Source organism: Arvicanthis niloticus, chromosome 26 (genome assembly GCF_011762505.2).
Source record: "Arvicanthis niloticus isolate mArvNil1 chromosome 26, mArvNil1.pat.X, whole genome shotgun sequence".
NCBI lineage: Eukaryota > Metazoa > Chordata > Mammalia > Rodentia > Muridae > Arvicanthis > Arvicanthis niloticus.
Window position 1 is genome coordinate 16733653 of NC_133434.1, and position 25168 is coordinate 16758820.

At 41.5% G+C, this 25168-nt stretch overlaps 1 protein-coding gene across 7 annotated transcripts; it reads left to right on the forward strand.

The window, feature by feature from the left end:
• The first annotated feature begins 1841 nt into the window (after positions 1-1841).
• On the forward strand, positions 1842-25168 carry LOC143439150 (NXPE family member 1-like). Of its 7 annotated transcripts, XM_076925050.1 has the most exons (9): positions 1842-1952; positions 7711-7746; positions 8222-8265; positions 9362-9459; positions 9888-9996; positions 11259-12034; positions 14859-14920; positions 21609-21821; positions 22038-25168. In XM_076925050.1, exons 5-9 carry the CDS (start codon positions 9898-9900, stop codon positions 22571-22573), a joined length of 1686 nt encoding a protein of 561 aa, XP_076781165.1. In that variant the 5' UTR covers positions 1842-1952; positions 7711-7746; positions 8222-8265; positions 9362-9459; positions 9888-9897; the 3' UTR covers positions 22574-25168. The 7 variants fall into 7 exon arrangements, with proteins under 7 accessions (XP_076781165.1, XP_076781166.1, XP_076781168.1 ...); XM_076925051.1 differs by lacking the exons at positions 7711-7746; positions 8222-8265 and adding an exon at positions 2080-2160; XM_076925053.1 differs by lacking the exon at positions 8222-8265.

The following is a 25168-nucleotide window of genomic DNA, read 5'->3' on the forward strand; positions in this document are numbered from 1 at the left end:
TGCATTTTGTTTTGGTTGTGGTTATCTGTAATGGTCTCCATCTGTTACAAAGAGAAGGTTTTTTTGGTTGTTTGTTTTGTATTTTGCTTTTTTTTTTTTTTAATAAGGGGTGAGGACTACACTTATCTATGGCTATAAGGACAAAGGCTTATAGATTGTTCTTAGGAATTATCCTGGTTTCATAGAGTAGTGGTTGTAGGCTCTCCTCCAAGATCCATGACTTCAGCAACATTGAGTCATTTGCTTGGTTTCTAGTATCTAGTTTCCCTCTTGTTGAGAGGGGCTTGAGAGCTGTTGGTTACTGCCAGGGCGTGTGTGCCACTACTGTACCATTAGGATTATTGTACCATGCTGAGTGTTGTTGTGGTTCATAGACATCAATGAGTAGGACTCTTGATTGCTTCCTTCCATTGGAAGCTTGCAGAGTCTTCTGGTACTAAAAAAAAGCTAGACCTCCTCAAGAAGGAAACACTCAGGTCAGTTCCAGCTCAGCGGTCTCTGGGATCAATGTCTGAAGTGCATGGTGCCTTCAGCCTTGGGGGTTTACCTTCCACCTCTGCAGAGTAACCAGGGACAATAGCAATAGGCTTTCTGTTAGGGGAGCCTCTTGGACAGCCCTGACCAGCGATTCAAACATGAGCTTCTCATGACTCGTTCTGGGGTTTTTATTAGTTAGTCTTCAGCTCTTGGAGGGAGCATTATCAGCCCAAATGAGAATACTTAAACTACATATGTCTATTTATATATACAAGTACACGTATCATATGGGTTTTCTTAGATAATAGCTAATGGTCTGATTTCTTAGAACTTCCTCAGACTCCTTTATTGTTATTTTACTGTTTTGTGTCTACTTTTTGGAGATGGTCTGCAGTCCCTCACTCAAGCACAAACTCTGACCCAGATGTGGCTCGGTGACTGCTAGGTGACTGCTTGGTGACTGCAAAAGACTGATAGCACGAGATAAAATCTAGGACAAATGCCCTTGGCACAAAACAAAGCCACACAGTCAGCAAAGTGCAGAAGGAAGAACTGGGAAAGGGGAGATGAAAGGTTCCCTTAGCTCGGCTTGCAATGGTCTCTCTAGGAGCTAGCAAAGCAATACAGAAACAGCAATGGGAAAAAGAAAAGTTTTTCACTCTTGAAGTGAGCCCTGAGTCTTGTGTCTCTGTCTACATTACCTTGCTTCCTGGGTCCCTGTGAAGCTCAAGGCTGCACTGGCCTTGGCATTTTCCTCCTGACCCATTCCCTAAAGACCACCCGCCTCCCTTTCCTACTTTCTGCATTCTCCCAGAAGTCTTTTGAAGGACTTCCAGGGCTGAGACTAGCTCTATCTTTTTCGTTGAAATTCTCCTTCAACCCAGACCTCGACTGTGTCCCTGTGGAGACTGAAACCAAGTTAGACCCTCACCAGGCTGTCAGGAGAACTATATAGACTTCACTGCTGAGGTGACAGCTTGCTGGCTAGCAAGTGGCTTCTTTTTGTCTATAGATGGAAGGATTAAAAGAGCTCAGAGAAAACAAAAGTAAAGTTCATTGGCAACCATTATACCCCCTCCCCTTCTCCTTTCCCTCACCCACCCTTGTTTTCCACTCCCTGTTGTTCAATAAACTTTTTCCTCATTGCCAAATACCAAGCCCTTGCTAACTACATTAATTTTGACAGCTGAAATAGGGCGAGGAAGGAGGATGTATCACACATGTCTCTAGGCCACTAGAGCACCAAATGGGGAAAAAGGTGAAAAGGAAGAAGCTGAGACCTACATTTGCTGTTCCCACCCCGAGATTACAAGCCTCCTCCCAAAGGTTATAAAAGCAGTTATATAACAGTTGTCAGTCCAGTGGAACTGCAGGTTGAGCCAGAGAGCTCCAGGGCCGGCCTCAGCTTCTGTGAGACTCATTATCCACGCTGCCTCGGGCTTCATTGATGCATCTGCCTTTGAGTGTTCCTTCCTGTAAGTAACCCCAGGAGGCTCAGTTCACTTAGGCTAGGGATTGGTCTCCAGTCTGGGGGGAAACAGACCTTTGTCACATCCACCTGGGGAAGTCCTTACAACAAATATCAGCAATGTTTCTTTGCAGCTGATCATACTGCTTAGCTTGGCTTTTCACATGTGGATATCATCCTGATGGATATACGAATGTGCTGTGGAACCTTGAATGGTGAGAAAGATCACAGAGCTTTAGACTTATTCTGGAAAGCTCTCTAAAGGGAGGGAGTCTTCCTGCTTTGAGAACTAAGTGATTATCAAGTTTGGTTAGACTGGTGCCTTTCTTTAGAAGGTTGTTTTCTTCAGGCAGAAAAGCGAGTCGTCTTTCTAAAATGTGTCTTTGGATGTGTACTTTGTGAGTGTGTTTAATATATGTGAAGAACTGTATAGAGGATGTTCATCTTCATTCTAGCACTGCTTTTCAGAGTGCTTCCCCTTGACATGAGCCTAGGGAGTTGCTTCTGAATGCTGGGTTTGTCTTTCAGGAGATTTTCTTAACTATTTTTCATAATACATAGTAAAGTCCATGTTGTTCACATGCAGAATTACATAGCCTACTGAAATAAAATTTTATCATAGATTTTTTTGTGTGTGTGAGCCCAAGTGATAGATATTTTACGATCTAGACATACTGTAAAACTAAAGTCCAGGTAAACAGCAGGCAAGCAAGACAGTGCCATAAATTAACTGCATTAATTTGTACTCTCACCAACAATAGGGTCAAACTGAAATTGAGATTTATCTTATAACCTGGCTGAGTTTCAGCCAGCAGTGGTCATATGCTTTGACTTAGAAAATATATTAGTGTCATCCGTCACACTTGAAAATGCATTTTAAAAAATTATGCAACTACCCTGATAAGTCAGAAAAATCCTTTCAAGGTAGTTCAATTTCAAACAATGTTAAAATCAAGAAACGTTTGGTTTTTTTTTTTTTTTTAGATAAGAACTTCCTCAAATAGAATTCACTGAGAGAGAGCACATACCTTATGCTAGGCACCAGTTACAATTCTGTCTGCTCTGAATGCATGCTGCTGTGACATCCTCTAGAAAACAAATCACTGTAATTTCTATATATTAACCAAAAGAACTTATTTCTTTAAAAATACATACATACATACATACATACATACATACATACGTAATTATGTAGCCAGCCAACATCAACAGGCAACAAGAAAGTCTCACCAGCCCATATCACTAATTAAAAACTGTTTTTTGCAGAAAGTAATCTGATCCATGGACCCACACCCAAGGGTGTGTGATCTTTACCACTTGGACTCAGCAGGTCATTTTTAAAAAAGAAAAATTAAAATTAAAACCAGAAAATGAAGTTGAAAGAGGAACAGGGAGGGGGCACTGGAATGGGGAGGAGGGCTGGACTGAAGGAGGGCTGGATTGAGGAGGGGGGCTGGACTGAGGTTGGGGGGGCTGCACTGGGGATGGGGGACTGGACTGGGGAGGAGAGCTGGAAGGAGTTAGAAGTTGTGGGGGTGACTATGATAAAAATAAATTATATGAACTATGAAATTCTCAAAGAAGTAATTTAAATTATTTATATATGGGGTGGGCTGAGAAGTGGCTATCTGATTAAGAGTACTTGTTACTCTTCCAAAGTCCTAGGGTTCAATTCCCAGCAACTATGATTACGTTTGTAATCATAGTTCTAAGCAATCTAATACCTCTTTTCAGGCACCAGGCATTCGAGCAGCACAAGCATACACACAGGCAAAATACTTATACACATAAATTTTAAAAATAAAAATTAAGTACACATACTGGATGCACATGTGTGCATAGTATATACCTACACATATAAAATTTATATTTCCAAAACTGTTAGACTAACTCGTAACTTCCTTGTAGGAACAAATGAAAAAACAACTGAATAATTTTATTTTCAATCAGACCGAAGTATCCATGAGCAATGAAGACAGTGGGGGCTCGAGGTATCTATATTCTAGAGAAAAAAAAAAATAGGACAAGAGCAGAGGAATTAGGGATATAAAAGGAGAACAAAGCAACATCTTTAAAGATGTCAAAGACCCCGAAACACAGACTTACACTTGGCAAAAACAGCCGTTGGAATAAAAGGGCTCATTTTAATGAGAGGGGAGATCTAATTTTGAGGCTCTGTCACCAGAAGATTTAAACTTACAGAATATTATAAGGTAGATATTATTGAGCAAAAAAAAAAAAAAATTCCCCTAAATGATGGAACAGCAATGCAAGGAAGAATAAAAGATGAGAAGCGAAATGAGGAAATAGTCTATGAACATGACAATGTGTAGCATATAAATAATATTTATTTTTAATTAAAATACCTGGCAACGCTAACAACAACAAACGTGTGAGATAAATCAACATAAATGGAGTATAGTTTTATAAGCTCTTTCACTTCCTGGGAAATACTTAAGTGTAAATTTATCTTAGAAACTAAAATAATACATAGAGAGCTAGAGAGATGGCTCAAGAAGTGAAGTCGCTTGCGACCGAGCCTGATGCCTGAGTTCATTTCTAGAACCCACATTAGGAGAGAACCAACTCCTGAGAACTGTCTTCTGACCTCCGCAGGCACAGTGGTACACACACACACACACACACACACACACACACACACACACACACTCCTCACTTACTCATGGGATGTATACATAAAATGGAGTCTCAATAATGAGAAGGAACACAGAACTGACAATGTGGCATTTGTGATGGATCTACACAAGCTTTTCACTGAAGAGTATGTCACAGGCTGGGTTTTTGGACACACATTATTAGTACCAGCACTCAGGAGACAGAGGCAGATGGATCTCAGTGGATTTGAAGCCAGCCTAGTCTACATAGCAAGTTCCATGCTAACCAGGACTGTTTGGAGACTGTTCATATTAAAATACAAACAAAAAGGGATTAGAAAGATGGATTAGCAGTTAAGAGCACTGGCAGGTCTTCTAGAACACACCCAATGGTTATCTGTAACTCCAACACCAGAGGATCCAATGCTCTTCTCCTCCTTTGGGCTCCCTGGGCCCAGCAAACACATGGTAAACAGACCTACAAGCAGGGACCCACACACATAAAATTAAAATAAATAAATCTCAAAAAACCACACAAATGAATATATAATGTACATTATTATAAGTACACATATAATTCCATTTAGATGAAACCCAAGAAAAGTCAAATCTATGTTAAAAGCCAGAACTGAGATCCATGTTTTTCTGGGACCAGACACACAGTAAGCAGAAGGGAGGGCCGTAGCTGCCTGAGAAACGGCATAAGTTTATGGGTAATAATAAAGACTTTCTATCATTCATTAGGGGTAATGAAAACATGTTCAATGTTGAGTGCAGTTGCTACACAGAGAAAAGCATTTCTCAACATCTTTAGAACTGTGTGTTTAATTAAATGCATGTATGCTTATATGTAAATTACACCTTACTGAAATGTTAAAAATAAATTTAAACCAAGGCAGTTTGTAAGCAATAAGTTGAAAATACCTCTTTCTGGGGCGGTAGTAGTAATGACAGGAAAAGGAGCATAAATAACAAGGACACTGACTTCCCTTAGAGACAAACAGCCTGGTGTGGCACAGGAAACAGGTAACCAAAGAACAGCAACTGAAGCAAGAAAATACAATGCGACTTTATTTCTCTCTCTTGTTCCTCTCGACTTCCTATCGACTTACGTTCTCCCCTCGAGAGTTTGTGGAGTAATGGACACCACCCCCTCCCCGAAATGGGCTGATAGAGAGAAGCTCCCCTTTCACTCCCCTCCTAAGTGAACTCCAGCAGTGTCTCCAGTTGTGAATGCCAGGAACAACTACATTGTGGGGTATCTGTCAGAGAAGACTGCTCAGACACTGGCTCAAGCCAATAGACCGTCTTTATTAGCAGACCGGCACTACATTGGGTGTTTGAGAACCCAGTGTTGCACTAAGCCTTTCTCTGGGTGAGATTTTAAGCACAAAAACCATGTTCTGGGTTGACATACTTCAGTCGACAAGAACAAGCAGCCAAACGAAGAACTACAGAAGCCGAAGAACAATACATTGAGAGAGTTTCCCATAACTAAGGGCTTTGATGGGTTAGCTTTTTTGTTTTCATGCTGGCAGGTGCGGTCTAAGTGCTGAGTTCTGTGGCCTGAATGGCACTTCCATCACGAAGTCAGTTATGTATGCGAAGGCCTGGGGCCCCTTTACATTCTTCACTGGTCTTAGTGAATTAGTCAAATCATGAACTCATCCTGTTTCAGTTTAAGATGCAGGGCCCCATTTCTTAATCCAATCAGAATGAGAATCACAGGCCCAGACAGTATTGCTAACAAACTAGTTAGCCAGGGAGACTAAGAGAACAGACTGGTACCAATTATCTGATTTATGTCTTTGTCTCTTTCTTTTTGAGGGTTATTTTCCCCCAACTGCATTAGTTAGGGGTTTACTGCTGTGAACAGACACCATGATCAAGGCAAGTCTTATAAAGGACAACATATATTTGGGTCTGGCTTACAGAGGTTCAGTCCATTATCATCAAGATGGGAGCATGGCAGCATCTAGGCACGCATGGTACAGGAAGAGCTGAGAGTTCTACATCTTCATCTGAAGGCTGCTAGCAGAATACTGACTTCCAGGCAGCTAGGATGAGGGTCTTATAGCCCATACCCACAGTGACACACCTACTGAAAAAGGACCACACCTCCAAATAGTGCTACTCCCTGGGTCAAGTATATACAAACCATCACACCAACCATGGCAAAAAATTTCTTTTTATGATTTCTGATCAATTAGCATAGAAATAGCAGGTTTTCCCCAAAGCCATACATAATTTTCTTTATCTTATGAGAAGTGAGTCTAAGCCTTTTTAACATTGTACAGTCATTTTTTTGGTAAGGAAATCTAATTTGTTTTCATTTGTAAATGGAAACTTTTAATACCTCCAGGTCTTGATCTACTTAGTTTGGAAAGCATCTGAAGAGGTCCATTTAGTCAAACCATTGCCACGTGCCCACCAAGTAGTCTCAGGAGCTCAGTAACACTGCTGTTATCCAGATTAATTGACCCATAAGGCAGAATAGCAGACATTAGAATACAGAGAACAGGGAATGGCCAAGGTCAAGTCCTACAATACTAATTTGGGCTTCCCCTAGTTACAGTGAGTTGTGTTAGTCAATATCCTGACTGTCTGGCTACTTCTTATCCCTGGGTAGTAGGGGGACCAAGTGTCTAAGCATAATAGCAATCCTGGTCAATTTCTGGCTGGGAATGATTAACTCTGTCACCAGGGTCTCTTCCTGTGGCATAGAGACGGATTGCCCAGGGTTTTTCCTGTTTTCAAAAGCCAGAATCTTCCCTAATAAATTTTTCAGAAAGCCTAAGTTTTACAAACCCAGTATCTGCTATGAAAATTCCCTTGTTCCTGGCAGTTATGGGCCCAGCTATACAGGACTCCATCATGGATTCAGGTGTACTAAGGTCTCGATCTCTGTTACACAATCGAAGCAGTTTTTTTTTTTCAATAACTGTGGCTTCATACGTGACTTAAAATCGTGGTGGTTTCATGCCACAGTGAGGTTATTAAGGAGACTTGAGGGAAGAAATAGCTCAGCAGTTAAGAACACTGACAACTCTTTCAGCGGATGTAGGTTTGATTCCAGTACTCACACAGGGTCTCATAACTGTCAGTAACCCAGGTTTCTGAGGCTCTAATACCTTTTTCTGGTCTCCTCAGGCACTGCCCACATGTAAAACGCTGACATCCACACAGGTAAAACATCCATACACATACAGATTAAAAACTAAATGAAATAAAAGAGACTTGTAATGCCACCCATAATTGTAAATGCTTTAAATTTTTTATAAATATAATACCTCCTTGCTTGTTATTTAGTGTGCTGACTGATAGAAAACTTACATATGACTAAATAAGAATGTTAGGTTATTTAAAATGTTGATTATTGTGTTTCAGCGTAATTGTGTTTAGTTATCACACTCTATTTTATTTTATACGTTTGAAAATGTCATCTAGGAGGAAAAAGTCTTTAGATTGCATTAAATAGCCAAAGATGGACCTGTTTCAGGACAAATAAGTCTTAGAACCTTCATGTTCCAGGATACTTTCATCTTATTGTATGATCAAAGCAAGGCTGCTGATGAAGCTAGGTTAAAAGAGAGAGAGAGAGGAAAAAAGGAAAGAGACTGGAAGAGAAAAGTCATGTAACTTGAATTATATTCACTGACAGGCTTTGGTTCTCAGGAAGTCATTTAGTACTGGATGCACAGTACGGTGAGTGATGCAGTCCATGCCAACCATGATGTCTTTTCTCCTGACTTCATTCACTTCATCTCTATGTCATCAGACACAGAATTCGGTCCTTCTAGAAGTTCCGTGAGCACCATGTGTCCATCATTGGAAAGTCACAGCTCCGTCATTAGACAGTGAGTTAGTGTTAGCTGCAACTGGCCATGGCACCTTGCTTAAAACAGTTAACTAGCTCTAAGGTGCCTTTCTCCTCTAGACTCTGATACTGAAGTTGGGGGTTGAAGTCTATGTGCCAAGAAGCCAAGTTCAGCCACCCATCCTTGAGAAATCAATTCAAAAGGCCAAATGAGTAGTAGCACTAGGCATCCAAGGAAATGTATTTGATGTGAACATATTGAAAAGAGGGACAAAGACATCCAGAGACTGCACTGAAGTCTACCTTCAGGTTCTGAAAGGAGACTCAAGTTTAAGTAGCATCGTGGAAATGCATACCTAAGCAGTCCAACAAGGTGTGTCAGGGCCCACTGTGGAGCCACCGCTATCCCTGCAAGGCCATAAATCTCTTTCTTAAAAAGAACAGTCCTCTGCTCATGCTGTCCTGGGCTTTCCTTCTTATAGCATGAGATTCTTGGAGAAATTCCAAATTCTCAAGGTCTGTTTTTTTTTTTTTTTTTTTTTTTTTAATAGTCTGATAGCTAAAGCATCTCTTTAGAATATATTCATTTCTTCCCAGTCAATTATGTTTGGGTTTCTGCATGAGGTTTACTTCATTTTGCTCTGTAACCAATAAGATGCAAACAGAATCCTTTTAGAACCTATTAAGTTAATTCACCCATGCAGAAACTTTTCGGACAGCCTAAAGTTCACTGTAGTTTTGATTTAAAAAAAATAAAAAACAAAAAAACAAAAAACCCCAAAACCAAAAATACAGTGTGTCTCTGCACACTACATCTGGTGACTATTATATCCGCTCTCTATGACCGTCTTGATGCAGAGGAACTAGCAGCTGTCAGTCTCACTTCTCTCTGCGAATGTCTTCCTCCTCCCCACCCAATATCTCCCTCGGCCACTCCTCTTCCCCTTCCTTCATATAACCTTGTTAAGTTTGTCTTTTATGCAGAGTAATTTAAACTCCACCCCCAAAAGAATCTCCACTTCAAGATTCATACTTGGTGTTCAGCAAAATAGGAGTCGCTGTGGGACCAACTTTGTTTAAAGGTATCTTATTTTAGTAACATAAGCATATGCTTAAGGTCTCATCAGTATCTTCTGTCTTCCCCTACCCCAAAAAAGAAATCTGCTGGCTAATTAATTTTCCTGCTTCACATTGGGATTGTGGTGAGTGAAAGTGAGGTATTTTTTATAGAAAACTAATCAGGGAGTTAACATGGCAGGGGTTGTGGGGGAGGGAGGCATCTGACTGCCATTTCAGGGTTGAGGACGAGGAAGAGAGCCTTCAGACCAAAGCCTGAGTAAGAAAATATAAAAACAGGGAAGACAAAGGGGTTGTTCACTAAGACAAGGAAAAAGAAGGTGGCTCACGGAAGATAATCTAGTCTTGAGGCAAATCACAAGTTCCCATGAAACAGTGTGCCCAGGCTCTCCCTCCCTTCTCATCTGGTACCTTCTCTTATGTTTTTTCCTAGAACACGGATCATGTTCTCAAATATAGTGTGTCAGAAAATGCTGCTAACATTCACATCATTCTTTGTAATTACCTGGATAATATTTGTAATTTCTCAAAATTCTGCAAAGGTAGGAACACGTTTCCCCACGTTGACCAGACGCTGTGCCTGTGTGAGCTGTCTTCTCAGAGCCCTTCACTCAGTGTCCCATTCTAACCAACTTACTTCTCCCTCATTGACCAATGGTGGGGGCAGGGAGCCCCCTGTCTCATCCTCAGAGCCTTATACTCAAACTTCTAACTCTCACAGGCAACCCAAATGCCCTGTGTTAAGGCCACCAACTGCCATATCACTGAATGAACATTTGTCACCAAATCTGGATGCATGTATCTTTGGCTATCTAGATCCAGCCTGCTACTATCTTTTGCCAAGTAACTGTCCTTCTTAGTAACCAGTGTGCCTTAGTTTCTGGATATTAAGCAATAATTAGAAAAGGCAACTACTGGAAGTTTATATAGGAATTCAGCCATGTTTTGTTGTGGTTTTTCTTGTGGCATCTCTGTATTTAAGACGGGTTGGTGGTAGCGCATGCCTTTAATCCCAGCACTTGGGAGGCAGAGGCAGGCAGATTTCTGAGTTCAAGTCCAGCCTGGTCTACAGCGTGAGTTCCAGGACAGCCAGGACTACACAGAGAAACCCTGTCTCGAAAAACAAAAAAAATAAAAATAAGACAATAAATAAATAAATATCAGGTGTGTGTAATCCTAGCACTCAGGAGACTGAAAGAGCAGGATTGTGAGTTTGAGGCCCAATTATAATCAGATAAATTAGAATATGAGGGGATTTTTTTGCCTCTAATCCATTAAAATATACATTATATTGCAATATTTTTTCTTTCTGAATCCATCTCTGTAATTCTAAATTAACCCTTAGAAAGACATAACAAATACATTCATGCATTCCTATACATATATAAATTTATTATTACATGTTTATGTAAACATGTCTATATAAAAACATGTAATAACATTTTGGAAAGAATTTTAAAGCCATGTTCATGGGTGGGAAAAGCCTTCACCTTCTCTATATCATACTAATCAAGTTTTAGAATAAAAAGCATCAAAAAACCAATCATTCAGTTTTCCTCATTTTTCTAAGTTATATAGTTGGACTAGCCATCAGAAATATTCAGCCGGTGGGAAACTAGCCAAAAGTAGCTACAGGCTGCACGGTATATAGGATAGAGAAGAGCAAACTCGTTTCATCAACTTCTTATCCTCCAAGTTCTTATTTTAAAATGAATACGTTTCTGTGAAACTCTAACTTGTTGTAAGTAAACCTGGCTGGGCACAGGTTCCTCTTTAAAGGGCACTACATTTCTTGTCATTCCAGCTTTGGACCACTCTAAATGCACCCATATCTTTCCATCCCTGGAACACATCCATGAAGTCCTCACAGTCAAAGTTATCAACAGAGACTAAGATCAGAGAGGACACCCCTAAAATGACAGGCCACCAACAAGACAAGTCACCAACAGAGACAGAGCTGAAAGTCAGGGAGATTCTGGAGAAGCTAGATCGACAGATCCCTCCCAGACCCTTCACCCACCTCAACACCACCACAAGCGCTGCACACAGCACGGCCGCCATCCTCAACCCTCGAGATACATACTGTGTAGGGGACCAGCTGGACATCCTGGTAGAGGCTAGAGACTACCTAAGAAACAGGAAGGGGTATGGTGGGGACTTCCTGAGAGCCAGGATGTCCTCCCCAGCCCTGAAGGCAGGCGCTTCTGGAAAGGTGACAGACTTCAACAATGGCACCTACCTCGTCCGCTTCACTCTGTTCTGGGAGGGCCCGGTCTCCCTGTCTATCCTGCTCATGCACCCCAGTGAAGGGGTGTCAGCTCTCTGGAGAGCCAGGAACCAAGGCTATGGCAGAATTGCCTTCAAAGGTACTTTTGTTAATGGCACGTCCCGGGTCACAGCTGAATGTGGCCTGACCCTAAACTCAAGCAATGAACCATGCAAATACCTGTACCGTGGTGGCGAGCAAGTCTTCTATTGCATGAAGCCTCTACACATGCCCTGTGAGGCCCTGACCCACGTGTGTACCAGGCAGCAAGGTGTTTCTTATCTCACTGCCAAAGAAAAAGACCTTTTTCAGAAGTGAGTATATTTCTAGTACAATGAGAGGTCTCCCCAGGCAGAGTTTCACTGCCCATCTCAATACTGAACAAGATTCTCAGGTGTTTCCTCCACTCAAGATTCTGGTAAGACCTGTGTTGTCTTTACTGGGCCCCCTGTCCATGCCACACTCTGCTTTCCTATTGACGTACTCAATAAAAGGGGCTGCCCAATAAAGAGGAACCAAATAAAGTACCTGCCTCTGCTCCTCCTGACAACCAATGTCGACCAGTCAGGTTATGTTATTTTACTATAGATCCAGGTCTTACAAAATATCTTCCAAAGAAAATTATCCTGCTGTGTTTCATAGATCTCTCACCTTCTCCTTTAAAAGGATTTGATAGTGTCATGATCCCCCACCTCCTCCATCGTAGCTGGTACAGTTTGCCTCTGAACAATCATTTGTTCATCCACTTACCACGAAGCCTTGTGCTACTGTTGAGTTCAGAGTGTTAGACTTCATTCCTCGTTTCACTGTGATTACTGTGACAGCTAGCTGGTGGGACTCCGTCTAGTTTGTCATGCTCTACTCTGTTTCTTTCTTAGCCTTCCCCTCCCAACTCCTCCCTCTTCCTCTTCTTCTGCCACTCCCTTTCCCCTCCCCCTCTCATCTCCTTTCCCCCCTCCCTCTCCCCCTCCTTTGTCTACTGTAGCAGGTTTTCAGCAAGTATAGGCAGAACCTATTCTAGGCCAAGTGTTCAGTGCTTGAGCCACAGACCTCAGCTCTACTCTGTCTCCTATAGCCTGACCAATCCTGCTAAGAGGGCAGCTCCTACCAGTCATCAGCTTATCTCCTGAGAAGATTTGACTCATGGGCCCTTCTTTGGGTAGAAGAGTCCTCCATCTTCCTCAAGTTGTGGCCTAGCAATTACTGGAAGCCCTCAGCGGCACAAGGCTCCTCAAACCTAGCTGTCAGCATGCCTCCTCCTGTCATTCATGGCTGCAGCCATGCCCCTAAGACACCTGTCAGTTGGAATCCCTTTCGTTTTCATTCAGTCTATATCCTCCCCCACACAGTACACACACACACTCACTCACATTCACACACACTCACACACACTCACTCACAAACATACATACTCACATATTCACACACACACACTCTCAAACACACCGACACACTCACATACACACACTCATACACACTCTCACACACTCACACTCACATACACACCCACACACTCACATACACACACTCATACACTCTCTCTCTCTCTCTCTCTCTCTCACACACACACACACACACAATTTATTTTTTCTTTACTTCATAACAAAATAAAATGATACATAGTTCCTTGCGACTCCTTTCTTATCAGTTTTCGAAGTCAAGTTTAGATCTTTTCTCCTTAAGCTTCAGACAGAAGTGACTGGTAAGAGTAAATACCACGTATGGAAAAATTGCACACTGCAGAATCTTGCCTAGCATCCAAGTTTAGTTCCTGGTGTGATGTCCTCCACGTCCCTTCTGAGGAAGTAAGAGCACAGCTAGGTTTCTGTTCCTTCTCTTTTATTTCTGATGATGAAACTTACCAAAACCTTCCATACCCACTAACTACCTATATATCCACAGCATGCATTAGTTCACGCAGCAAACTGAACTCTATTTTCTACCAATCGTTGAGATAGGTATTGAGGTGACAGAGTGACTCAGCAAACGGACTACCTTCCTTAAGATAACTTTGCTCTGTGTAAAACATGTCTGGGTTAAAAAATTGAAGGTGAAATAGCAGGAAGCAGGGCTAGAAGGGAAACTGGGGCCCAGTGGTGAGCAGTCCGTGTGCTACCATAGAAGTCTAGATTCCTGGAGTAAAGGATGGGAGAGTAACTGACTTTAAATAATAGCAGATGAGCGTCTGCAGTGGGAGAGGATGCTGTGTCCTTCTGTTGAGGAATTTAGATGTCCTTAAACTGAGACAAGGAGGAGCACTGTAATTTAAGGATAAGATTATATGACTCTGAATAGATGATGTGGAAGCGGATTTTTGCTTTTATGATTTTATGATTTAAATTTTTTATGTTTTACTTATTCATTTTACATCCCACTCACTACCCACCTCCTGGTCACTCCCTCCCTCAATCCTTCCCCCACCCCTTCCCCTTCTCCTCTGAGCAGGTGGAGACCCTCTTGGGAATCCCACCCCGACCCTGACACTTCAAGTCTCTACAAGGCTAGGAGCTTCCTCTTCCATGGAGGCCAGACAAGGCAGCCCAGCTAGAAGAACTATCATTCATACAGGCAACAGCTTTTGGGATAGCCCCCCCTCCAGTTGTTCAGGACCCACATAAAGATCAGGCTGCACATCTGCTTCCTATGTATGGGGAGGCCTAGGTCCAGCCCGTGTGTGTTCTTTGGTTGGTGGTTCAGTCTCTGAGAGCCCCAAGGGTCCAGGTTAGTTGATTTTGTTGATCTTTCTGTGGAGTTCCTGTCCCCTTAGGGGCTGCGATCCTTCCTCCTATTCTTCCATAAGAGTCCCCAAGCTCCATCTACTGTTTGGCTGTTGGTATAACCCTCTGTCTGAGTCAGCTGGTGGTGGAGCCTCTCGGAGGACAGTCATGCCAGACTCCTGTCTGCAAGCACAACAGAGTATCACGACTGTATGTGGCAAATACCCTGGACTCCAGAGACTCTCAGTAGGGTAGAAAATACTCCAAAATCCTACTTCATTTATAATGCCTCAGTGACCTTTGAAATAATAGTTTCTAGTCATATTAGCAGACATTTAAAATGATCCCTTGCTTAGAACATAGGTGCTGCCTATGTTCTATGACACACGACAGGCTAATCTGTCATTTTGTCTTTTTGAAGGTCCAACATAGGAGTTGAAATGATGAAGCACCCTAAATATATTGCTGTCTCCCAATGCAACAGTAAGTCCCTTCTATCCTGCACTGGCTGCTTCTTTTTCTTCTTTCTTCTCTTCTTCTTTTCTGACTAATTGTGTACACCAGACTAGTCTCAAACTCACAGAGATCCACCTGCTTCTTTCTCCTGAGTGCTGGGACTAAAGGTGTGCTCAACCCAGTGGTAGGTATTTCTTGATTCTTGAAAGGGTTTTTTCAGTATTAATTGCAATTTTTTCTGGACTATAATCCCCAATAAATACTGCTGATAAAAAAAATAGGCTGTGTGTTATAGAGAGAAACCAATTTAAAATGTTGTTTAATCTTGAGAACAGACTCCATCTTGATTCAAAGGTAAAAATATCAATTCACCTAGGAATTCACATCTTAGTGCCCTAGCTACTGTGCAGATGTTATTGATAGATACTGGTGGCTTCGGCCTTGTAGTTATAATTTCGGAATGTCCCTCAGCATAGCCTCTAACTTAGTTGTAGCACTTATCATATTTATATGGTATTTCCATCTTGTTAAGTGTTCAGTGGCAAACACAAAGCAACATTACACTGCAAAGAATATTTATAGTGCCTCATCTCCAAACCCCCACGAAGCCCACTTTAGCTTATCAGTCACACTGATACACTTGGCAACATATAAGGATTTATTGCCAATATTCATTCATTTATTCAATAAATACTTATTGAGAGCCTGTCAGATAATGAAGCATTGTGGGAAAATGGAGAAAAATAAAGGTTTGGAAAGCTAGTGATGTAAAACCCATTCAATCTACTGAGTGTGAGGACGCCACACACAGAACTTCATTCTGGTTAGTGTTTGACTAACCCTAGAAAGTTGTCTGCAGTCAGAGACAATGAGGTGGGGGAGGGAACCCAGAAATTTCATGAAGGGCATGGGAGAGTAGCCAGATATAAGCAAGAATCATATGTGGGATCAGTTAAATTTGAATAAATTCCAATGATCTCTGTAGGTGTGACGTGAGATGAAGGAGAAGGATCACGTGACACAGCCGCTGACAAAGTCCTCTTCACCAGAGTCGCTGAGATGTAGGGTGCTACACTGCAGTTTTTCATCAGTAACTTCTGATTAGATAAACTCTAGTAACGAGCAAAATTGTCATGTCATGAACCAATTTAATAGGCCAGTGAGACAGACGTATTATAGAGGGTAGCCAAGGAGGAGGCTAGAAGCATTTGTTTGGTTGGTTTTGGTTTGGTTTTGGTTTTGGTACAGGCTTAAAGCCACATTCCAAATGAGGAAGAAAGTGCCTTAAAGAGTAATTTTCACCCACAACTAAATAATTTAGTGTAACCTAGAAGATCCTTGTAGATGTTCCCAAGGGGCATGGTGTTTGTAAATAGAAAAAAGGACACTGCTTCCAGATAGAATGACTTCACATTGAAAAGATCGTTTTTCTGCATTAGTTTCTTGCCACTATGATGAAGTGACAAAAGATGAGGGGACTGGATTGCTTTACTTTGCTATTTCACGTGCTTACCATCAGCCTCCCGGACCACACTCAAAGCCCAGATGGCTGTATGTCTTTCTGGCTCAAGGGAAGCATGTCCCTGTGCCTCCTACAGCTTCTAGAGGCTCCCACAAGCCTTGTAGCCAACTCCCAGAACCATGACCGTGTCAGACATTCATGCTATGTCTCTCTTGTCCATCTGCCTCCATCTCCCACTGATTAGATGGGGTTGTCGTCCCACCCACATAATACAGAATCCCTTCTTCATCACAAGCTCATACACCCAGTTACAGCTCGAAAATTCCCTTTGCCATAGAAAACACATAGTCACAAGTTTGAGGAACTGGGGCCTGCAAATTTTCAGGGACAATATGTTGTAACCATTATTACACCTTCCACAGTCTCTAAAGTAATTAAAAAATATGATAGAATCACATATTACTGGCCATGTATTGCTCAAGATATGAGCTAATCATGAGCTAAATAAACCATGAGCTGATGTAAGAAAATGATGTTCTGTCATACAGGTTTACACATGATATGCTTTATAGTAAACTGGCAGGGCTGCCCTGTTGGTGGTGGGTTATCATCCAAATAAAAGTGCAGATTATCTTCTTGGTCCAATATCAAAGTAGGGAATATTTAGTAATGGCAGGCCTCAAGTGCCTACACTAGCAGTGTTCAGCTGTTCAGGATGCAATGCTGCCAAGCCCTCTAAAAGTCCAACTGTTTCACAACAAAATAGCTATATAATTAGTGGCATAAAAGGAAATCCCATTTGGCAACTCAACTACTAAGAGTTTATTCTAGGTGTAGTTAATAATTCTGTCACCAGCACCGTGTTGCCACTTTGCCTGTGGGTTACAAATAATAGCTGCTCCTGAAGAATTGGTTTCAGGACCCAGCTTGGGTACCTAAATATGTAGACGCCCGAACTCCTTGCATAAAATGGCCTGCCAGTTGCACATAACCTATCACATCTTCTTAAGGACTTTAATCAGCACTAGAGTCCTTCTAACACTTACTGTAATGCAAATGCTGTGTAAATAGTCCCAATATAGTGTTGTTGCAGGATTACAGAGGGAATTACAGGGGGGGAAGAAGTATTACCTACTCAGTGCAAATGAGTATTTTCCCCGAATATCTTCCATGCATGATTGTTTCAATCCATGAATGCAGAGCCTACGTGTGCAGCAGGCTAAGCAGGGACAGACATTTGTCACCAAGCCTAACAGCCTGACTTTGATTCCCTGGATCAACATAGTAGAAGGAAAGAATTGACTCCTGTGAGTTGTCCACTGACCTCCACAGGGAAGCCACACCATGGCACACATGCACACACACACACACACACACACACACACACACACACACATGCATGCACATGCACACGCGCACACACACACTATTTTTTAAATGCTGCAGAGAGCTAACCATAAAGCTTAACCATTTAATAATGGCTCTGTTTCAAGGACATGGCCAGAAACTGTAAGGTCTTTAAAGGAAGGACTGTGTGAGGACAGTAACCAGAGAGATGGAAAGTCCCTAATGTCTGCTCCCTGTTTGGTAATAGAAACTGTTGTTCTAACCCAGCTTGTAGTCAGCTGTCTAACAACTACTGGTTTCTGTGGCTGACCTTTGTCTAGTCACATGAATAGAATCAATACGTGAAAATTCTAGGCTTGGTGTTTGAAAGCAACTTCCGTTCCTCTACTATTTCTCTCCTTCCCCTGGCTGAGCTGCAGCTAAAATGTAAGGAAGGAACAGCTCCATCAGGCCTGGGAGGAAGCCATGTTAGAAAAAGCAGAACAAGATGAAAGGAACCTCGGGCCCCAACACTGTACAGCATGCTCGCCCAGGCCTCTTCACTCGGAAACCATTTCTGCAGGTAAACCACACTCTCTGACCCTTCGTATGGCACTCTGATCTAACCCAAGAATTGGCATGAGTGCAGAGATGATGATGTCACGATAGGCTGAGATAAAAATGTACCTGGGTGCTAGAACACTTGGTTGCCATGTGTGATGCCCTAGGAGCCAGCCCTAGCACTGTTGTTGGCTCGGGGATAGATAGCAGCATGGAGATCGTGGCAAGAAAACATGACATGAGCATGTCACATCGTGACAAAACACCAGGTGCCCTGCCACTGGGATGTCTAGGAAGATGGACAGTAACAGAGGTGTCATGACAGTGGAGCCTGAGAGAGCAGTTCAGAATACTATTGGTCCATATGTGGTGCAGTTTGTCTCTTTTAGCAAAGTCCCACTTAGACTTTGTTGAGTTGGGCATTTCACCGCAAAGTGTTTAAATGGACTCGTACTGTTAAGCATTGAGTATCATGCCTTTGTTAGCATTATATCACTGTGGGCTCATGATCATATTTGGAAGAAAGCAAATAGAGTGGAGTTGAGATGGCCCAGAGTCACTCAAAAGACTGAATAGGGGAACCAAATAATTCTTATATCACAGTATTTTTTTCACCATTTGTTTGCAAGGATAAATAATGTTTACAGTATTATTATTATTATTATTATTATTATTATTATTATTATTATTATTGAGAGATGAGCCCAGCTTGGTGGTGCACTACTTTTTTTCCCATTAAGTTATTTACTTATTCACTTTATATCCCAGCTGCAGCCCCTCTCCCAGGTCCCCTCTCACACAGCCCCTCCCTTCTCCACTAAGAAGGAGGAGCCCCCCTCATATCACTCCACCCTGGCATATCAAGTTACTGCAGGAGTAGGTGCATTCTCTCTCACTGAGACCAGACATGGTACCCAGTTAGGGGAACAGGATCCACAAGCAGGCAACAGATTCAGGGACAGCCCCCGCACCAGTTGTTGGGGGACCCACATGAAGACCAGGGGGGCCTAGGTCTAGCCGATGCTTGCTCTTTGGTTAAGTCTCTGGGAGTCTCCAGGGACTCAGGTTAGTTGACTCTGTTGGTCTTATTATAGAGTCCCTGTCTTCTTCCGGTCTTTCAGTACTTCCTCCAACTCTTCCTCCAAAATCCCCAACCTCCATCTGATGTTTGGCTGTCAGTTTCTGCATCTGTTTCCATCAGCTGCTGGGTGGAGCCTCTCAGAGGACATTATGCTAGGCTCCTGTCTGCAAACATAACAGAGTATTATTAATAGTGTCCAGGATTGAGTCTTGCCCATGGGATGGGTATCAGTTTGGGCCTGTCATTGGTTGGCCACTACTTCCATCTCTGCTCTATCTTTGTCTCTACACATCTTGTAGGCAGGACATATTTTGGGTTAAAGGTTTTGTAGGTGGATTGCTGTCTTTATCCCTCCACTGGGAGTCCTGCCTGGCTACAGGTGTCCACTTTAGGCTCCATATACCCCACTGCTAGGACCCTCAGCTAAAGTCACTTCCACAGACTCTCTGGAGCCTCCCCTCATCCCAAGTCTCTGGCATATCCTAGAGATGCCCTCTGCCCACCACTGATTTCCATTCTCTCCGCTGCTCTCCCTATACCTGATCCCCTCTGCCCTGTTCTCTTCCCCACCCCCTCTCTCACCTAGTTTCCTCCCTGTATCCACCTCAAATGTCTATTTTATTTCCCATTCTGAAAAAGATTCAAGCATCCTCCCTTGGGCCTTCCTTGTTATTTGGCTTCTTTGGGTATGTGGCTTGTAGCATAGTTATCCTGTACTTTATGTCTAATATCCACTTATAAGTGAGTACGTAACACGCATGTCCTTCTGGGTCTGGATTACCATACTCAAGATGATATTTTCTAGTTCCGTCCATTTGTCTACTCGAGTAAGATGAGTAGTATTCCATGTTTTCTTTATCCACTCTTCAGCTGAGAGACATCTGGGTTGTTTTGAATTTCCAGTTATTATGAATAAAGCTGCTATAAACACAATTCAGCAAGTATCCCTGTGGGTATAGTGGAACATCTTTTGGGTATATTCCCAGGAATGCTATAGCTGGGTCTTCAGGTAGAACTACTCTAAGTTTTCTGAGAAACCACCAAATTGATTTCCAGAGTGCTTCTACAAGTTTGCAACCCAGTGGAGGAGTGTTCCCCTTGTTCCACATCCCGCCAGCACGTGCTATCTCTTGAGTTATTATCTTACCCATTCCAATGGATGTAAAGTGGAATCTCAGAGTTGTTTTGATTTGCATTTCCCTAATGACTAAGGGTGTTAAACAGTTCTTTAAGTGTTTCTTGGCCATTAGAGATTCCTCTGTTGAGAACTCTGTTTAGTCTTGTACCCCATTTTTAATTGGGTTATTTGGGTTGTTTGTTGGGTCTAACTTGAGTTCTTATATATTTTGGATATTAACCCTCTATCGGATGCCTACATCCGATAGTGAAGATCGTTTCCTATTCTGCCAGCTACCATTTTGTCCTATTGACAGTGCCCTTTACTTTACTGAGCCTTTCAGTTTCATGAGGTCCCATTTATTAATTGTTGATCTTAGTGCCTGAGCTACAGGTGTTTTGTTCAGAAAGTTGTCTCCTATAGCAACGAGTTTAAGGTTATTCCCCACTTTCTCTTATATTCGATTTAGTGTATCTGCTTTTAAGTTGGTCTTTGATCCACTTGGACTTGATTTTTGTGCAGGGTGATAAATATGTATCTATTTGCATTCTCCTACTTACAGACATCTAGTCAGACCAGCACCATTTGTTGAAGATACACTCCCTTTTCCATTGTATGGTTTGGGCTTCTTTGTCAAAAAGTCAAGTGTCTGTATGTGTGTGGGTTTATTCCTAAGTCTTTGATCAATTCCATTGATCAACCTGTCTGTCTCTGCACTAATACCAAGTAGTTTTTATTAATATTGCTCTGTGATACAGCTTAAAGTCAGGGATGGTGATACTTTCAGAAGTTCTTTTATTATACAAGATTGTTTTGGCTAGTCTGGGTTTTTATGTTTATCCATATGAAGTTGTTTTTCAAAATCTGTAAAGAATTGTGTTGAAATTTTGATGGGCATGGCATTGAATCTGTAGGTGGCACACTACTTTAATCTCAGCATTCAGGAGCAGCAGTGGGCAAATCTCTGCGTTCAAAGCTAGCCTGGTCTACAGATCGAGTTCCAGACCAGCCAGGAACCTTATATTAAAAAAAAAAAAAAATGAGTCAGAGTGCCTAAACGTAACTGGTAGTCAAAAATAAGGTAACACGAGAAGGGGGGAGGGGAACTAAGGGAGGAAGCTGGGTGCTCATGCCATTAGAATCATTTTCCACAAATATCTGTTACCAGAGAGTGAAAACGTGAGAAAGAAATGTGAGATTGGAATGGAGATTCCCATACCTAGCGGTTACACTTTACGAGGAAGGTGGGTAACAGCCCAGTGCACCCAGCGCCTGTTTAACTCAAGTCAGATAAATGACTGTTTGAAGGGAAAGCTCATTTACCTCCTGGGAGACTCCACACTGCGCCAATGGATCGAGTACCTTCCCAAGGTTGCAAAAAGTAAGTAGTTATCTTTATATTCTTCCAGAAGCCCAAGCTGGCCCTACAGTGCTTTGATATGCTTTCCCTCCTTGCCTAGGCTGCTTTGGTTTTTGTTTTGCTGTCTGGTTTCGAGTCTTTATAGTTATATTTTCTTCCTTTTCTTATATATTTCTTCCTTTTAACATTTATTCATCATTAACTTCCAGTTAAAGTTCTTTTCTGTTTTCTTTACAGCACTGAAGCCTTTTGACCTTCATGGAACTGGACTATATAAGAAACATTTGCTTTTGGATGCTGAAAGGCACACATTGGTTCAATGGAAGAAACACAGCCACCCCTTCATCACTGTCAAGCTCTACTCTGTGATAGATGATGGTTATATCCCTCAGGAGATTGACCGCTTACCAGGCGACAAAGATACTGTCATAGTCATTACCTTGGGCCAACACTTCAGACCCTTCCCCATGGAACTTTTCATTCATAGAGCTATCAATATCCAAAAGGCTATTGAGCGGCTCTTCCTCAGAAGCCCTGATACTAAAGTCATTATTAAGACAGAAAATGTTAGGGAGATGAACCTAGATACAGAGAAATTCGGAGACGTCCATGGCTATATTCAGTATCTAACCACAAAGGAGATTTTCAAAGACCTTTATGTGGGTACCATTGATGCCTGGGACATGACCATTGCATGTGGTACCAATATTCTCCATCCACCTAATGAAGTGATTGGAAATCAGATTGACATGTTTTTAAACTACATTTGCTAAAAAGTACATCACTGGGAGCCAGTGTTGCCCAGCCATACCACGTGATCCGTCAGTGAAGTTTTATTCAATTTAGGATTTTAAAAAAAAAATCAAATTTAAAAGAATCTGTTTTGGAATAGAGATGTGACTAAGCTGAGCGGGTGTCTGCTCAGCATGAAGCCTGGGGTTCAGCTTCCAGCACCACATAAGCAGGGTATAGTGGCACATGCTTGTAATTCCAAGACTCAGGAAGATCGGAAGTTAAGGTAATCTTTGTCGTATAGTCAGATCAAGAAGAGCCTGGGCTACATGAGAATATTCCTTGGTTAAAAATAATAGTCATGATCGTGACAGGAAACATATCTAAAAACAGTGACTACAGAGAGGGAATATAAAGCCAGGAACAGTAAGTGCAAAGGGCCATCCTAGAATGTACTGTTTACCTCTGCGTTGGTAAACACCTTTATTTGTTAGGCAAGCTTGAATCATGATTTCTGTTACTCTTGGCTAAACCAAATGTCAAAGACAGCAGCATGTCATTGTCACTATTATCTAATTTTTTTTATATAAAAAAAGTTTTCTGCAAAAGAACAGAAAGTAAGTTTTCTATGTTTGGAGGGCTATATATTTCCTCTGTCACCATATTTCATTCTGCCACCAAGGCACAAAACAAGACAAATATGTAAGCAAATAAAAATGTTTTTGTTTAAAAAAAAAAAAAAACCTCCAGTAATAAACACTAAAAATTGAATCTTATTTAATGTATGTATGTTAGAAAATGTTATTATTCCTTTTACTTTCCCCTGCTATTTTTAAAAATCATGGACCACAGTAACAAATAAATAAATAAATAAATAAATAAATAAGCACAGTTAAGCACACAGAGACTGACATGTTCAGCCTCCAGGCTATGATTTGCAGACATCTCATTTGAAACAAATAACAACAACAAAATAGGAAAACTTGAACAAAAATCCCTCAAAAACTAATGAGGAAAACATTGTCAAACTAAAAGTAGGGGGAAACTCCACCCACTGAAAAAAATAGTCAATCGGAAAACCACAAGAAATGTTTCTCACTGAACGAAACACAACAGTTATCTCTCAGGATGTTGGTGGCATGTGGCTTTTCCTGGGGAGACAAGAGCATGCACACTCTGAGCTCAGATAACACACTGACAGAAGAAACATACAACTTCCCCAAATCAAGCTGAGCATACAGGGAAGTTTGGAGGAGTTGTTTAAGAGTTTAGATGCCTTTTTCTGTACACTGCTGGACAATCCAGGACCTTTAACATGCGGGGTACTACCCACCACTAACAAGAGACAGCTCTAGTCCATCTCTCAGGTTGAAAAGCTGGAGACAGACTTTGGAATGTTGTTCCTCAGTAAGGAATCAAGCTAGGAAACTCTGCCTGAGAAAAACAGATGTCAGCCAATATTCTTCCACAAGATTCCTTGGTATCTGCTGTTATGTCCACTTTTTGTTTCTGATTTTGTAAATTTGGATAGTCTCTCTGTGTCTTTTAGTTAATTTTGATAAGGATTTGTCTACCATGATTTTCTCAAAGAACCAATGAATGTTTTGTTTCATTGATTTTTTTTTGTATTGTTCGGTTTCTGTTTTATTGATTTCAGCCCTCAATTTGATTATTTCCTATCATCTACTTCTCTCATGTTTGTTTACTTTTGTTCTAGAGCTTTCAGGAATGCTGTTACATTGCTAGTATGAGATTACCAATTTCTTTATGTAGGCTCTTAGTGTCATGAACTTTTCCTCTTAGCACTGCTTTGTGTCCCATAATTTGGGATATGTGGTGCATTCATTTTCATTGAATTCTAGGAAGTCTTTGATTTCTTTATTTCTGCCTTGACCCAGTCATCATTCAGTGGAAGGTTGTTCAGTTTCCATGAGTTTGTAAACTTTCCATTGTTTCTGTTCTTGTTGAAATCCAACTTTAATCCATGACAGTCTGTTAGGATGCATGGGATTATCTCAATTTTCTTGTATCTGTTGAGAGTTGCTTTGTGATTGAGTATATGGTCAATTTTGGAGTAAATTCCTTGAGATGCTGAGAAGAAGGTGTATTCTTTTGTGTTTGGATATAATGTTCTGTTAGCTCCACTTGGTTTATAACATGTTGGCTCCATTTCTTTGTTTAGTTTTATTGATATGTGAGGTTCCCTGTGTGATATCAGCTTTGGTAATGTTTCTTTACAAATGTGAGTTCTCTTGCATTTGGGTCATAGATGTTTCCTTTGATGATTATGAAGTGTCCTTATCCATCTCTTTTTATTAATTTTAGTTGAAAGTCTAGGTCGTTAGATATTAGAATGGCTACACCAGCTTGCTTCTTGGGTCCATTTGCTTGGAAAAATCTTTTTTCAACCTTTCACTCTAAGGTAATGCTATCTTGATGTTGAGGTGTGTTTCTTATATGCGGCAGAAAGATGGATCCTGTTTTTATATCCACTCTGTTAGCCTGTGCCTTTTTATTGGGGGAATTGAGCCCATTAATATTGAGAAATATTAATGAGCAATGACTGTTAACTCTTGTTATTTTGTTGCTGCTGATAGAGGTGATTATGCGTGTGTGTGTGTGTGTGTGTGTGTGTG

Coding starts and splice junctions, on each gene's coding strand:
- LOC143439150 (XM_076925051.1), top strand. CDS start 9,898: ATGTTCTCAAATATAGTGTGTCAGAAAATGCTGCTAACATTCACATCA. Junction 9,997..11,258: donor TTTCTCAAAATTCTGCAAAG/GTAGGAACACGT, acceptor TTGTCATTCCAG/CTTTGGACCACTCTAAATGC. Junction 14,921..21,608: donor TGCTGTCTCCCAATGCAACA/GTAAGTCCCTTC, acceptor ATCTGTTACCAG/AGAGTGAAAACGTGAGAAAG.